The sequence below is a fragment of the Oreochromis niloticus genome, linkage group LG22 (assembly GCF_001858045.2).
Source record: "Oreochromis niloticus isolate F11D_XX linkage group LG22, O_niloticus_UMD_NMBU, whole genome shotgun sequence".
In the NCBI taxonomy this organism is placed as follows: Eukaryota; Metazoa; Chordata; class Actinopteri; order Cichliformes; family Cichlidae; genus Oreochromis; species Oreochromis niloticus.
Window position 1 is genome coordinate 1,229,251 of NC_031985.2, and position 13,868 is coordinate 1,243,118.

Genomic DNA, 13,868 nt, shown 5'->3' on the forward strand with positions numbered 1-13,868 from the left:
AGTAGACATGCAGGTGTGGAAACTGCAGCATGCAGGTCGCTACCTGCTGCATGTGTGTCATTGTGGTTCAGGTATTACTGTTTTATGAGGACCTGCTTCAAACTTATGGGGACATGAAAGATCCCCGAGACGGAGAAGGTGGAGGTGAGTTCGTGTGAGTCTGTTACACCAATGCTTTGGGTTAGGACTGCTGGGAGGGACTCAGAATGAAAGACTTTAAATATTTACAGTAATACTTTGGTGGTTTATTATTAATGAATAATTCTGAGAATTTTTGAGTTGTAACTGTGGGACACAGGCCTCATGGAAACATGCTGGCATCCACACAGCTGATGCTTTATAAATGAGCAGAATATATAAATACTGTAATTATATACGCTGTAACCCTGCCCTCCAGGATCAGGGACTTCCTGTCCAGGTGGTTAACATGGGCACCGCCTACTCCTCCACCCTGACCCGAGGCTAAGTCCTCGTGTCTACGCCCTGCACACTCATGATCGCACACCTCCCTTCTCCTCTAACACCATCATTAAACATGCTGATGACAGAACAGCCGTTGGCCTGATCAGCGGAGGAGACGAGATTGCGTACGGGGAAGAGGTTAAAGAGCGTCGAGATATTGTGCTGACTACAACCTTCTGCTCAACACCATCAAAACTGAGGAGACTGTAACTGACTTCATAGGGAAACACATTCCCCTAACTGTGTTCAGCGAGTGTCCTCCTTCAGATTCCTGGGGGATCTTAGAGAGCGTGCTCACCTTCTGCATCGTGGCCTGACATGCCAGTTGCTCAGTGTCAGACATTAAAAACCTGCAGATGGTCATTAACACATCACAAAAGATCTTCGGCTGTCTCTTACTGTCTCTGGAGGAGATGGTCAGCGCTTGGTGACGCGTTGCACCTGCATGACCTCTGCCCTCTGGGAGCAGGTGCAGGACAGCGAGGCCATCAGAGCACTGAGCCCGCTGAATGGCCCTAGTGATGAATGCACGAGCGAATGTTTGTATGGTGGTGTGCTGAAATGAAAGCCTAGCAACAATACAGTAATAGTTATGTTGTCTCTATCCTGTAGTGCATTTTGTGCACCAGATGATAGTTTCAATAATATACAAATGGAACATTTCTAAATAACAACTTGATGTACTTCAGTATTTCCAGTACTTTTATCATTTCTTTATTTATTTAGTGCCACTCGAACACGAACATTTTCACTGCACTGTCTCCTCAGGAAGATTTCATCACTTTGCAGATTTTTCCATAAGAATCATGGAACAAGCTGATTGGTTATAAATGCAAACAGTCATTAAAACTCAGAGCTGAACTGAAATGAATTTATTACATCTGATAACTGAAAATGAATCCATGTTATTTTCATATAAAGTTAAAACAAAAAAGTGAAGATTTTTCTTCCTCCCTTTGAATTCATGTTTTTTGTAATAAGTATACATCCAGACTCGTCCCAGTCTGTGCAGCTGCAACACCGTCCAGTTCAGCCTCTTCATTCCTCCATCTCAGCTCCCTGTTACTTTACAACAATTTATCATTGCAGTAATTTATGCGTCCTTCACTGATCCATCACAAACAACAAAAGCACTTTGTGGATGGGACGCTCCGATTTCTACTTTTTGCTGCTGCAGAAAGCTGCTCGACCGGAATCTTCACATTCCCGGTGCCTCTTCTCTGGAGGTTGTTTTTCTTTCTGTTTCCTGGGGAAGCGACGAGCCGCCTGTCACCAATATAGATCCACTCTGGACAAAGCCAGCCCTTAAAACAACGCTTACTCGAGGAAGATGAGGGGCTTTTTGATCCTCGTGCTCGGTAAGATAGTGTGGGCAGCTGTGGGTTATCTCTGACTCTTGCTGTCCAGAGTTTCCTTACTCAGCAGCAGCTTTGGATCACAGTGATCTCAGACAGACTTTTTATCAGGAATCAACACACAGTTGATGGTCCTGAGGCTCCTAACCTGCACTGTTCAGCTCTATTTTTGTTCAGTTTAGTTTCAGTTTTGTGCTCTCGCTTAGTTCCCCCCTAATGGGTTTATTCTCACTTCATTCCTGAGTTTTAAGTCTTAAGTGCACTTCCTGTTTTATTTTGGTACATTCTGTCTCTCTCCCAAACAGTGACAGCAAAGCTAAAAAACACTCTGACTGTTGTGCGTGTGTTCCAGTTTCCCAGCATGCCTTGGCTGCAAAAGTGGAAGTGTATGAGGGGGCGGAGTCTGTGCTTCTGCCCTGCCGGGTAGGTTTTTTACTGGAGGACACCACAGTGACATGGAGCCGCCCTGACCTCGATCCCAGCACCATCCACAGGTGGCACGAAGACCGAGACGAGCCGGAAGGTCAGAACATGCGTTACCGTGGGCGCACGGCAATGAGGGCGAACGAGGCGGACCCCAAAGACCTGAGCCTCACTCTGAGCAAACCCGAGCTGTCCGACACCGGAAGTTACGACTGCATCATCAGCAAGCAGAAAGACGTGCTAAAGCTGACCGACATAGAGCTCCAGGTCAAAGGTCAGCACCGGACTCTCTTTGAAGTCAAAGTAGCTCAGGCACATAGACATGAGATTTAACACACCACAGTTTAGACCACTCTGCTTTACCTCACTTAGTAGAGCAGGTCAACAGGACTAATTAAAAAGTTGATGGTTCAATTCCCTGGTTGTATCAATACAGTAACTCATGCATCCATCACAGTGTGAACGTTAGACAGAAAGCACTTCAACACAGAAAAAATATCTGTGAATGAGTTGTGCTATACGACAAACGCCGAGTGCTCTGAGTAGAAAAGTGCAACCTGTCCATTTATCATATGGTCACTGTAGCACACAGAAGCCCCGCCCACCAGCTTTCTGTACAGTTTTTGAGGATGACACAAATTTTCAATTGTTCAGTCCTCGAGAACAAGTAAGAGTAATCTATAGTATATAAGAGTTGTGTTGTTGTTGTAAAGCTCCTTTAGGCAGCTGTTGGTGTGATTTGGAGCTGTACGAATACAACTGAACTGAAATGAACTGAAGAAAGCTCAGCATGACACTGCAGATCAGGAACCACATGCTATGTTTTTCTCAGCTGCTCCGAGTCCTGGGATCAGATAAAGAAGGATGATCTTGAACTGGCTCTCAAGCAAAGCTGCTCTAGGGTCCAAGAATAACAACATGGAGCAGCTGGTTAAATCTGTGCTAAACTGACAAAACAAAACTAAATGTTGAACTAACTCATGGACATAATGATAGTTTGTGATGAAGTCATTTTAAAAAGGCCGTCTGTTCACATGATGGAGGTAAAAAAGGTCTAATATGTGAAAAACATCCCCTCACCCTAACCTGACCTAACCCTGACCATCATGCACACCTTTTCTTTTACCCTCTCAGTTGGCATGTTGGAGGTGGAGGTGACAGAAGGGTCCGAGTTCATCCAACTGCCCTGCCAAACGACATCTCTGCTGCCTGCCGACACCACCGTGGAGTGGAGCCGCTCCGAGCCCATCCCCATGATTGTCCACGTGTTCCCGAACAGCAGTGCAGAGCTGCCGAAGAAACAGGACGAGTTCTTCTGTGGACGCACGCGCATGCATGAGGACTCGCTGAAAACGGGAGACCTGAGTCTGACCCTGAAGTACCCCTCAGAGCGAGACAACGGTCACTACGTCTGCACCATCAACACGGGCACGGACATGCTGAAGCAGAAAGTAGCCCTGCAGCACGTCAAAAGTAAGCGGCGGGGACACGGGTGAGAGGGAGGGATGCGGTTCACACGCTCACATTCGTGCCTCTTTCTTTGACCAACAGAACCGTTTCCCACCTGGGCCACGGCTTTCCTGAGCATCATGGCCATCAGTCTGGTTGCTGGCGGAGGTTTTGTGGCATATTTCTGGTATTATTTTAAGATGGGTATGCTTTCCATTTGTTTCACGTTTTGGTTCTGTGATCTTGTGGTTTAGGTTCAGTTTCCATATTTAATGTTTTGGTTTTGGTTCTTCTCAGTCTCCACCATGGAGGTGGATGAAGGGGGGGAGTCTGTTCAGCTGCAATTTAAAACCACGCCTAACCTGCCAGTCGGTGCTACAGTGGCGTGGAGGCGCTCCAGGCTTGGCTTCAAACCAATCACAGTTTATGAGTACTCGAACGGCGAAAGCAAACCAGGTGTGAAATACACGGACCGTACAGAGATGGTCGAGGACCCACTGACATCAGGAGATCTCAGTCTGACCCTGAGGCGACCGCGAAGACGAGACAGCGGGATCTACATCTGCACCCTCTGCAGGGGCAAAGTCGTCCTGGGTGAGAAACGACTGAGGCTGGAGGTCAAAGGTAAGAACGTAGCTCCAGGGCTGAAGCTCTGTACCTGCAGTCCCGTTAGACTCCCATGTTGAAACTTTACAGCAGAAAGAAACATGTTTACAGCCTGATACAGAAACAGAAACATTATAGATGAAACAGAAAAACAGAAACAGAAAAATAGAAAGTGGAGGACGTCCCAGAGGCTTTACTCACAGTCACGGAGTTCCTCAGGGTTCTGTTATCGATACTTTGTATTTACTCAGGAAACTTCTGCTCGTTTTTGGCTCCAAAATTACAAAATATGGAGTCAACAAACAACTGGGTGACATCACGGTGGATATGTATATTTTTTTATATACAGTCTGTGATCAAATGTCTCATCTGATGCTTTGATTGGCTGTCCTTTCAGTCCCTCAGGTGAAGGTGTCAGAGGGGGTCGATGCTGTGCTGCCCTGGAGAACCTGGATTCCTCCAACAGAAAAAGCCACTGTGGAGTGGAGCCGTCATGAGCCGTGGCCCATGATTGTCCATGTCTATCAGAGCGGCTCAAGCTGTCTGGAGAAGCAGACCTGGTTGTACCGTGGCCGCACAAAGATGGAGGACGAAGACCCTCGTAAGAACAGAAACCTCAGTCTGGTCCTGCACGAGCCCACGGTGCTGGACAGTGGCGAGTATACGTGCACCATCAAAGAGGAAGAGCGAGTCGTGAGGACGAAGAGTCTGAGGCTCCACGTCAGAGGTCAGAGGAAGAGTTTGTTTCCTGTTTCTGTTGTTTTCGTCGCTTCCTGCTGTCTGACCATCTGTCTGCTCCTTCTGCAGATTTCAATCACATCTCTGATGATGAAGAAAATGAAGAAAATACTCCTTTGATCAGATACCGTGGCCCCCAGTCTGTTTAATCTCTGGCTCCCCCTCAGGTCCTCTCGGTGAACTGTGCTCAGTATCAATCAGTGAGCCGTGGCCCAGATTTTAAAAGTCCAAACAAAGGAAAGGAGGAAATAAGACAACGGGATTCAAAGGTTTTTAAACGTCATCCATTTTTAAAGTATTTCAGACAACAGAACATGTACTGTTTGTTTCTCAGGATCCACATGATAAAAAGTGTTTAGCTGACATTAACACTGTGGTGGGCGTTGGTTTGTGGGGCGTCCGCAGGGGAGACCGACGCACCGGAGCTCCATCATGCATAAGAAGAATTAACTGGATCCTGAGTTGTTGTTGTTCTGTGCGTGCTGCTAAAAGCTGCAGCCCAGGGGTGTTGTAGCAGCAACCGGGAAATAGAGTGTGTCAAAAGTGTGAAATATGTGGTCGGGTCTGTGCTTACCGCCACAAACACCTGTAGGACACCGGATTTATAACATTAAAAAAAAGACAGTTTGAAAATTATCCCTTTTGGCCCAACAACCAAACCCAGTTAGGGAGATTGTCACAGTCTGTGGAAGCAGACTGTGACAATCTCCCTAACTTCTGAATGTGGGAGTGAGAAGGAGCACCCAGGTGCAGACACGCCAGGAGATGGAGCTGAGTTTACACAAAAGGCGAGCTGAAAAACCATGAATACAAAAACAAAGCAGCGGGAGAGAACTACAACTACAAGCTAAACTGTGACGACTATGACAAAGTGACATGAACATGATTCTGAACAGGTGCATGCAAGGAAACACGAACATGGAACACGAACACGGAACATGCCCTGAACAGAATCATGAAAGACTTTAAATTCCCACTAGAGCTGCTCATTTCAGGGGATACTCCCTCTTGTGGTGTAACGGAGGAATAACTACCCTTACAGCACTGTGTCTTATCTTATTGGAAATTGGGGCACACATTATTTTACAACAACCAAAGAAAATAACATATTTGAACAATCAGAACATTTTAACCAAATATAATATTGTAACTAAAGATTATGGGGGATGTCTTGTTTTTGTCCATAATGCATCTCTTGTCCTTACAAATACTAGAACTTAACATCCTTTCAATGTAACATAAGAAAACAAAAATACAAAAACTAAACTCAGAGTGCTGGGTCGCAGCCCCTGGCAGAGGTGATAAAACCAGAAGCTATTTCAGAGGGACATCACTGAAAGATTGTCGATGTTGATTCATCTCTGCAGCGCTCTCTCAGCTTGACTTGTTAAAGAGATACCTGCAACCTTATTCACAGCTCTGCTGCAGGTTAAGCATAAGGCCATATAAAGCCATCAGCACCTCAGTCTGAGGTGTGTCCTCCATCCTGTGACCAGGATCAGCCTCAGAGCTCCATGTGGAAGGAGGTCTCAGCAGGAGCTCCAATGGAGGATCCACAAACGACACAGAGAATGAAGGATTTTTGTTGAGCTCATTGACTTATTCTCAGTCAGACTCGTGTTTGAGATGTTCACGATTCCTTGAAGTCATCACAGGACTAAACATGAGCACAAAAACCCCAACAATTCTACATCAACTTTTTATCATGTGATCAGGTTTCATCAGCTTTAAGACATAAAAGCAGTCAGAATGAGCAGCCTGTGTCACTCTGAACTCACCTGTAAAACCAAGTGGGCACAAAGTGAGAGATTCTGTGTACTGAGAAAAAATGGAAATGAATAAAAGCACTGGAGCCTGTCAGTGTGTGCCTTAACTGTTGCTCTTTGATTTCTTTAAATTACAGTTACATTATACAAACAAAAACAGATAACTCAGCGGCATCATGTGGGCTGAGGTCCAGCGCCAGCTCACTATGGTATCCACTTTGGTCCTTTGATGGATTTCAAAGTGAGATCATGGATATCAGAACATCCATGGGGAAGAAATGTCAAGGGAAAGAAATCCTGTCAAGGTTCGAGGTGTTTCAGTGTGGTCTACAAATTGGAATAAAAGCATTTATCCATGCAGCCTTCATCCATCCACCCACCGATCATCCTTCCATCCATCCATTCGACTGTTCACCCATGCATCATCCATCCATCCTTCAAACTGTCCTTCCGTCCAACAGTCCATCCATCTGTCAGACTGTGAATCCATCAAACAGTCCATCTGTCCGTTGATCCGGTCACTGCCACTCCAGTGGTGCATGTGGGCATGTTTAGCAACACTGTTTTGTTTAAACCATGAGTTGGGATGTTGTGGGGGATTCTTATCACAATGTTCCCCAGCCTTAAGCTGCTTGTCACACACTTTCCCTGATAACGCTACTAAGCTTTCTTAAGGTGGAAGATTACTGAGGGGAAGAGCGCTTTTGTGGGCCAAAGCATTTTTCACTTTTCATCCTATTGCTTCCTCCCCATATGATGTTTTCTTCAATGAACTGAAAAAGACTTTTGCTTGTCCAGTGTCTGAGAGCAGTTCTTCCAAGAAATTATTGAGCTGTTGTGGCAATCCTAGCGTAGCTGAGTTTGTAGTTGATTTCCTTAGTGTGGCCACAGAGATGGACTTCTCTGTAGGTATTACAGGTACTGCAGTGCAGTACCTGTAATACCTACAGCATGCTCTAGTCGCTCTAATAGGATATAACTTCTCTGATGGACAGAGTCTCCCACCCCATGCATGTAAATGTTGCTGAACTGCAGAGCTCCTTCAGTGACAGACTGCTGCATCCTCGATGCATGAAGGAGCGTTTCCGCAGGTCCTTCCTCCCTGCAGCTGTCAGGCTGTACAATCAAAACCGCTCCCAACAAACACAGAGGTTTACATCAGCGCTGCAACTTGGACTAATCAACCGAACAACTACCGCTGTTATAACTTGCACATTATTTTTCTCACTTTATATATACTAACTAATCGGAAGTTACACGTTGACTTTTTAATGCACAGGTACAATCACACAATCTGCACTTTTCTAATTATTCTAAATATTCTTAACTATTTAAACATCTTTCAGTATCCTGCTCTGTTTGCACACTACAACCTGGGTTTGCCACTTATCTGTACTTTAATTGTAATAACTGTAATTGGTAACTATTGTCCATGACGTAAATATGTAAAAATTGTGTGTGTTTCTGTTCTGTGTCCTGTGTCCTGTTCTTGTTGTATATGTGTCTTTTTGCTGCTGTTATAACCAAATTTCCCCTTGTGGGACAATTAAAGAATTATTCTATGCAAATTGCCATGATCATTGATCAATGACCATTGAATGGTTATGAGTACCACCACAGAGGGGTGTATTTTTGCAGGCACTAAATGACCAGATGAAAGACCAGTGAACCTGCTTCTTTCGAGGAATTAACCTCCCTTACTTTCACAATTGGCAACTGCCTGAGGCAAAGGGAAGCTGAAAAGAACTACAAGGCCCATAAGGCACCTGCTAGTTCACCTCTGGTGTCCATCCCCACTCTCCCTTCTCCACCAGTCACTTCAATTTACAGTACCACCCACTCTTCTCTTAAGCCACTGGTGGAACCCATGCAGTGCTTGCGGTTGACCCTGAAGGAGAGGAAAATGTGTTTGAGCCCACTGTTTTTACTGCATCACTCAGGGCATTTTCTCGCTCGCTGCCCTGTAAAGCCACAAAGTCTGTCTACTGTTAACTGTCACACTTTGTAAAAATCACTTCTTAAATCGTGTGTGCATGAAAATTGCCCTACAAGACTTGGCATGCCACAAACTGTCTGTAGTGTCTGTACTGGATCAGTGTACGCCAGCAAGAATCAACATATGCCTGCAGGTCCAAGGACGATGCAGCTTTCTGCACTTCTTGTGGTCCCTCCTTGTTTGTCATTTACGGCACCACCTCTGCAATAACTTGGCTGTAGCTCAATCTCTGGGTGCTCCAGTCTCAAGCCATAGTATCCTTGGCCACGTTACTGAACCCCAAGTTGCTCTCTGATGGATCCATTGGCTTGCGAATGTTGGATAAAAAGAACTTGGTTGTGGAAAAAAGTGCTTGGGTGAATTTTGCATGGTACATAAACCTTTGAGTGCTGGAGTAGAAAAGCTATCTCATATGACTGGAAGTATTCCTCTGTCTCAGTTGACTCCTCTTTCTCAATTGATTCTTTCTCTTCGGGGCGATCTTGGCTCAAGAGTTGGGGGTTCGCCTTGTAATCGGAAGGTTGCCGGTTCGAGCCCCAGCTTGGACAGTCTCGGTCGTTGTGTCCTTGGGCAAGACACTTCACCCGTTGCCTACTGGTGGTGGTCAGAGGGCCCGGTGGCGCCAGTGTTTGGCAGCCTCGCCTCTGTCAGTGCGCCCCAGGGTGGCTGTGGCTACTATGTAGCTTGCCATCACCAGTGTGTGAATGGGTGGATGTCTGGATATGTAAAGCGCTTTGGGGTCCTTAGGGACTAGTAAAGCGCTATATAAATACAGGCCATTTTTACCATTTTTCATCATAATAAGTGTAGTCCTCTGACACATCTTCCATTTCAGTTTCAGATTCACTGAAACTACACAGACATATTTCAGATTCTTGCCCATCGTCATCTTCGACACTTTCCTTCACTTCATATCCTTCTTCCACATCTGCAGTGGGTGATGTGGGGGCTTCTTCACAGGGAGAAGTAGCATGTGGTCTAACTATTGGATATATGTCCTCGCCATTATTTTCCTCCTCTTTCAACCCTGAATCCTCCTCATCAGTTGATTCTTCCTCCTCATTGGAGGACAACATATGCATTGTCCTACTGGTCATTGTTTTTCCACAACATGGTAAAACAGACTTATTTTAAATCACTTGAACAGTATAGATAAATACCTTCTGAAAGTTATGTCAGCAGCCAACAAAAAAAGCCGTCACAAAGTGCTGGCTTCAGAAATGCCCCTCAACGGGCATTTTATTTATTTTCATTATGAAACAGTTACATACATTAGAGCAGATGACATAAGCTATAAGGCTCCAAAGGACCCAGGAAGAAAATGTGGGAGAAGTGGTGTTATTGTTTGGCTCTTGAAGCAGACTAGGTCACATTGTACAGTTGGATCATACAATTTTGCCTCCAACTTTTACTGCAAAAGTAACTATTGTACTTGATTTTGTTAATAATCATCCCATGACCTCTTGTTCCTTCCTTTTCAGCGTGTATGTTCGTGTTTGTATGTTTACAGTTTAAAAAAAAAAGGTCAGATATCTCACCTGCCTGTCCTTCAGCTTACCACTACTCGGGCACCAACATGGCAAACCTCCCTCTGTGGAACCTTGGCTCGTCACCGTCTCCAGCGACTCTAGTGATACCTATACTCAGTAAGGTTTTGCACTTCAGAAATAGCATTCTCTTTGGTCTGTATTTGTTGTAATTTAGTATTTCTAAATTATTCTGAATTGAATCTCAAAAGTTGGCTCCGTCCACAAATATTTTCCTTTTCACATTTAGAATCTGTATCTACTTTACTAATGACGCGCTGTATGGTTTCCTCCTGCCAGTAGGGGGCGGTAAAACGCCATCCTGTGACATCAAACTGGCTAATCGCCTAAAAGAAGGGGCGTTGTCGTCACTTCCGGCAGTATCTAACATGGAGTCTGGTGGAGTGAAGTTGAGTCTGTGGGAGGACGGTCCAAAGCCGGGACACTTTTACTCCTTCCCCGGGAGCAGCAGTAACGGACCGGGTACAGCTTGTGGACCGGTCCGACACACACTGTGAGTGAGCCGCGGTCCTCCTCCGGGGCCGGTCCCGGTGCCGGTTTCGGTTTGAGTGCTGCATCATCATGGAGGAGGGTAGCTAATGCTAAGCTAACTGCCAGGTTACACTGATTTAAACGCTGGGTATTCTCCGTCCTTTCTGCTGAGTAACGTCAGCACCGACGTGAGACCCACGGGTCACACCTGAGTCCACCTGAGCTCTCGTGCGGTGTTTCAACAACAGGTTTAGTTGAGTTCGGTGGACCCGTCCCTCGGGCAGCTTTACTGCTGTTTGCTGGCACTGGCGCCATCTTGGGACGTGCACTCAGTGTTAACAGGCTTAAAATTGACCCAGGCAGCAACACTCGAGGTTAGGCGTCAGTGATCTGTCACTGCATTGTGGAGGTTTACAGGAAATACAGCCAGGCTTGTCCAATTAGAGCTTTCAGCAACCTGAAGGTGAGTCTGCTTACGTCACCATGGTAACGAGTGGGTGACTGAGAGCAGACACACGTTATCCACAGAGCGCAATTTACTCTGTTTGTCAACAGAGCCTGGCTGTAGGTGAATGAACTACTGCTCCCATGAGAATGACCTCTGACCTCCTTTAGCCGAGTCCTTTCTGTTCAGATCGCACTCTGTGTGTGTATTATCATTTCCAAGGTAACTGTGCTCTCCACCAATCAGACGTTTAAGCAGAGGATTGTGGGTAGCATAGTTATTTTCTGTTACATGTAGGCATGTTCCTGGCATCTAGTTTCTGAGCTGAGTAAAAGAGGAAAAAGATTAGGCTAGTCTCAAAGTAAGAATCACTTCGATAGCAAGTTAAAATTGACGACCATTAACTGGACAAAGGCATTTGGAACCATTAATGAATCATGCTGCTTAACTGTGGGACACCTTGCATCATGGATTGTGAAATATATATATATATATATATATATATATATGTGTATTTATAAAATATACGCGCACAGACACAGTCCAGATAACGAAAAGAAGAAACATGCGCGTTGCGTGTGTTGTGCCGTGCATTAGTAGCAATGCACACTGTTCGAAAATTCATGACAACCATTTCAATAAAAGTTCTACATCTAAAATATTGAGACAATAAAGCATCTAGGTATTTTTTTCCGCTTAGCTGAAGTTGAGCCACAGGGCAATGGCCCCAGCTTACCTGGGGGGAACATTGAGGCATCTCAGGGCCAGCTGAGATGTCCTCTCAGTAGGACATGCTCTCTGCCCTCTGGGTTTTCACATGTTCCATCACACAGGCTAATTAAGCCACCATTGGTCTTGTTTAAATTAACCGTGCCCTGTCCTCCTTCCACAGAAACCCGATGGTTACAGGGACGTCGGTACTTGGTGTGAAATTCACTGGCGGGGTGGTGATCGCAGCGGACATGCTGGGCTCGTATGGCTCTCTGGCTCGCTTTAGGAACATCTCCCGCCTCATGAAGGTGATGCCACCACCAACAGAGGTCAGCTGACCGACTGCTTGTTTCAGCGACTTTAATATTGGTGTTTCCTCTACAGGTGAACAACAACACCATCCTGGGAGCCTCGGGCGACTACGCCGACTACCAACACCTGAAACAGGTCATCGAGCAGATGGTGTAAGCACACACACACACACACGTATGTGAGTGTGCATACTCATATACACACACTTGTACATCCCCCTCCCCATCTCACTGGTGTGGTTTTCTCGTCAGTATCGATGAGGAGTTGCTAGGTGACGGGCACAGCTACAGCCCAAAGGCCGTGCACTCGTGGCTCACCCGCGTCATGTACAACCGCCGCAGCCGCATGAACCCACTGTGGAATACCGTAGTCATCGGTGGCTTCTACAACGGTGAGAGGTGAGACTTCCCGTCTACTTCATGAATAAGGACTTGGGGTGGGGGGTGGTTGGGGGCAGACCAATCAAGCTGCATCCGTATTTGTTACAGCCCGTTTGTTTAGTTCTAGGTCAGTTTTGTTTCTTTAATGTTTTATGTTTTTGGTGCTCATGGATACGGCGGTTTCTTTAAAAAAAAAGTCTGTAACTCCCAGGATGCGTTTCAATGTGTTTACCTGTTAGAGGTGAACCTGAAATGGGAAGTAGCTCTTCTCTCACCAGGTTGCCGCCTTCCTTCTGTCCAGTTTCCTAGGTTACGTGGATAAACTGGGCGTGGCTTATGAGGCTCCCACAGTGGCCACGGGCTTTGGTGCATACTTGGCTCAGGTGAGTTTCAGCTGTAACGCTCTGCTGGCTTTAGAAGATTAATCATGTCTAAAGGTTTTTAAGGTGTGGTCATACAGCTGACTAACAGTTGAGGCATTAAAGCGTTGCCCAGGAGACCAGTGATGGAGTGTTTGTGCGGAGTTTGAACCTGTCCCAATAAAGCTGTGTTAAATCTGTGTGCAGCCTCTGATGAGGGAGGTGGTGGAGAACAAGGCGGAGATCACCAAACAGGAGGCACGGGAACTGGTGGAGCGGTGCCTGAAAGTGCTGTACTACAGAGATGCTCGCTCCTACAACAGAGTAAGTCGCACCGCCGCACACACTTAGGTGTAATGGACGCCATCCAGAGAAAGTAACAATTTTATTTCTGTTTCATTTCAGCACGAGATCGCCATCGTCACTGAAGAGGGCGTGGAGATCCTCGGACCCCTGTCTTCTGAAACCAATTGGGACATAGCCCACATGGTCAGGTAGGGTCAAAGGTCAGAATACGAGGAAGAGTTAGGGATTTTTCCTCCAGTTTAAAAACTGTTTCTGAGAGTAAGAACCACCTGATATGTCGATAGCATAACCAAGCAGAACACCTGACTTCACTGTAATGAAAATGTTGATCAGATACAAACAAAGCTTTATTTACAATCTGTTGATGTGACTGACGTTTTTCTTCATGTTTCTCTGCAGCGGGTTTGAATGAAGAGAAGTGGCAGCGGTCTCAGCATCACTAACAAACCCTTCTCTTCCTGTTTGCTCCAGTTTATTCTGTGTACTTTCTCTTTTGTATGATGGAAAATAAATGTAAGAAATAAAGAGAGCTGTTTTTCTTG

The 13,868-nt window shown here is 45.8% G+C and overlaps 2 protein-coding genes across 3 annotated transcripts; both read left to right on the plus strand.

Annotated features, from left to right (window-relative positions):
- The first annotated feature begins 3 nt into the window (after positions 1-3).
- Positions 4-6,806, plus strand: LOC102082964 (uncharacterized). 2 transcript variants are annotated; one of them, XM_005461965.4, is made up of 7 exons: positions 4-144; positions 2,170-2,514; positions 3,375-3,713; positions 3,792-3,893; positions 3,987-4,313; positions 4,693-5,022; positions 5,103-6,806. In XM_005461965.4, the coding sequence occupies exons 1-7, from the start codon at positions 30-32 to the stop codon at positions 5,180-5,182; spliced, it is 1,638 nt and encodes a 545-aa protein (XP_005462022.1). In that variant the 5' UTR covers positions 4-29; the 3' UTR covers positions 5,183-6,806. The 2 variants fall into 2 exon arrangements, with proteins under 2 accessions (XP_005462022.1, XP_005462023.1); XM_005461966.4 differs by lacking the exon at positions 4-144 and adding an exon at positions 1,414-1,820.
- Positions 6,807-10,356: 3,550 nt separating this feature from the next.
- psmb4 (proteasome 20S subunit beta 4) lies at positions 10,357-13,868 on the plus strand. Its single transcript, XM_003457228.4, has 9 exons — positions 10,357-10,441; positions 10,622-10,835; positions 12,151-12,277; positions 12,354-12,433; positions 12,533-12,679; positions 12,963-13,044; positions 13,228-13,344; positions 13,426-13,514; positions 13,726-13,868. Exons 1-9 carry the CDS (start codon positions 10,372-10,374, stop codon positions 13,736-13,738), a joined length of 939 nt encoding a protein of 312 aa, XP_003457276.2. The 5' UTR covers positions 10,357-10,371; the 3' UTR covers positions 13,739-13,868.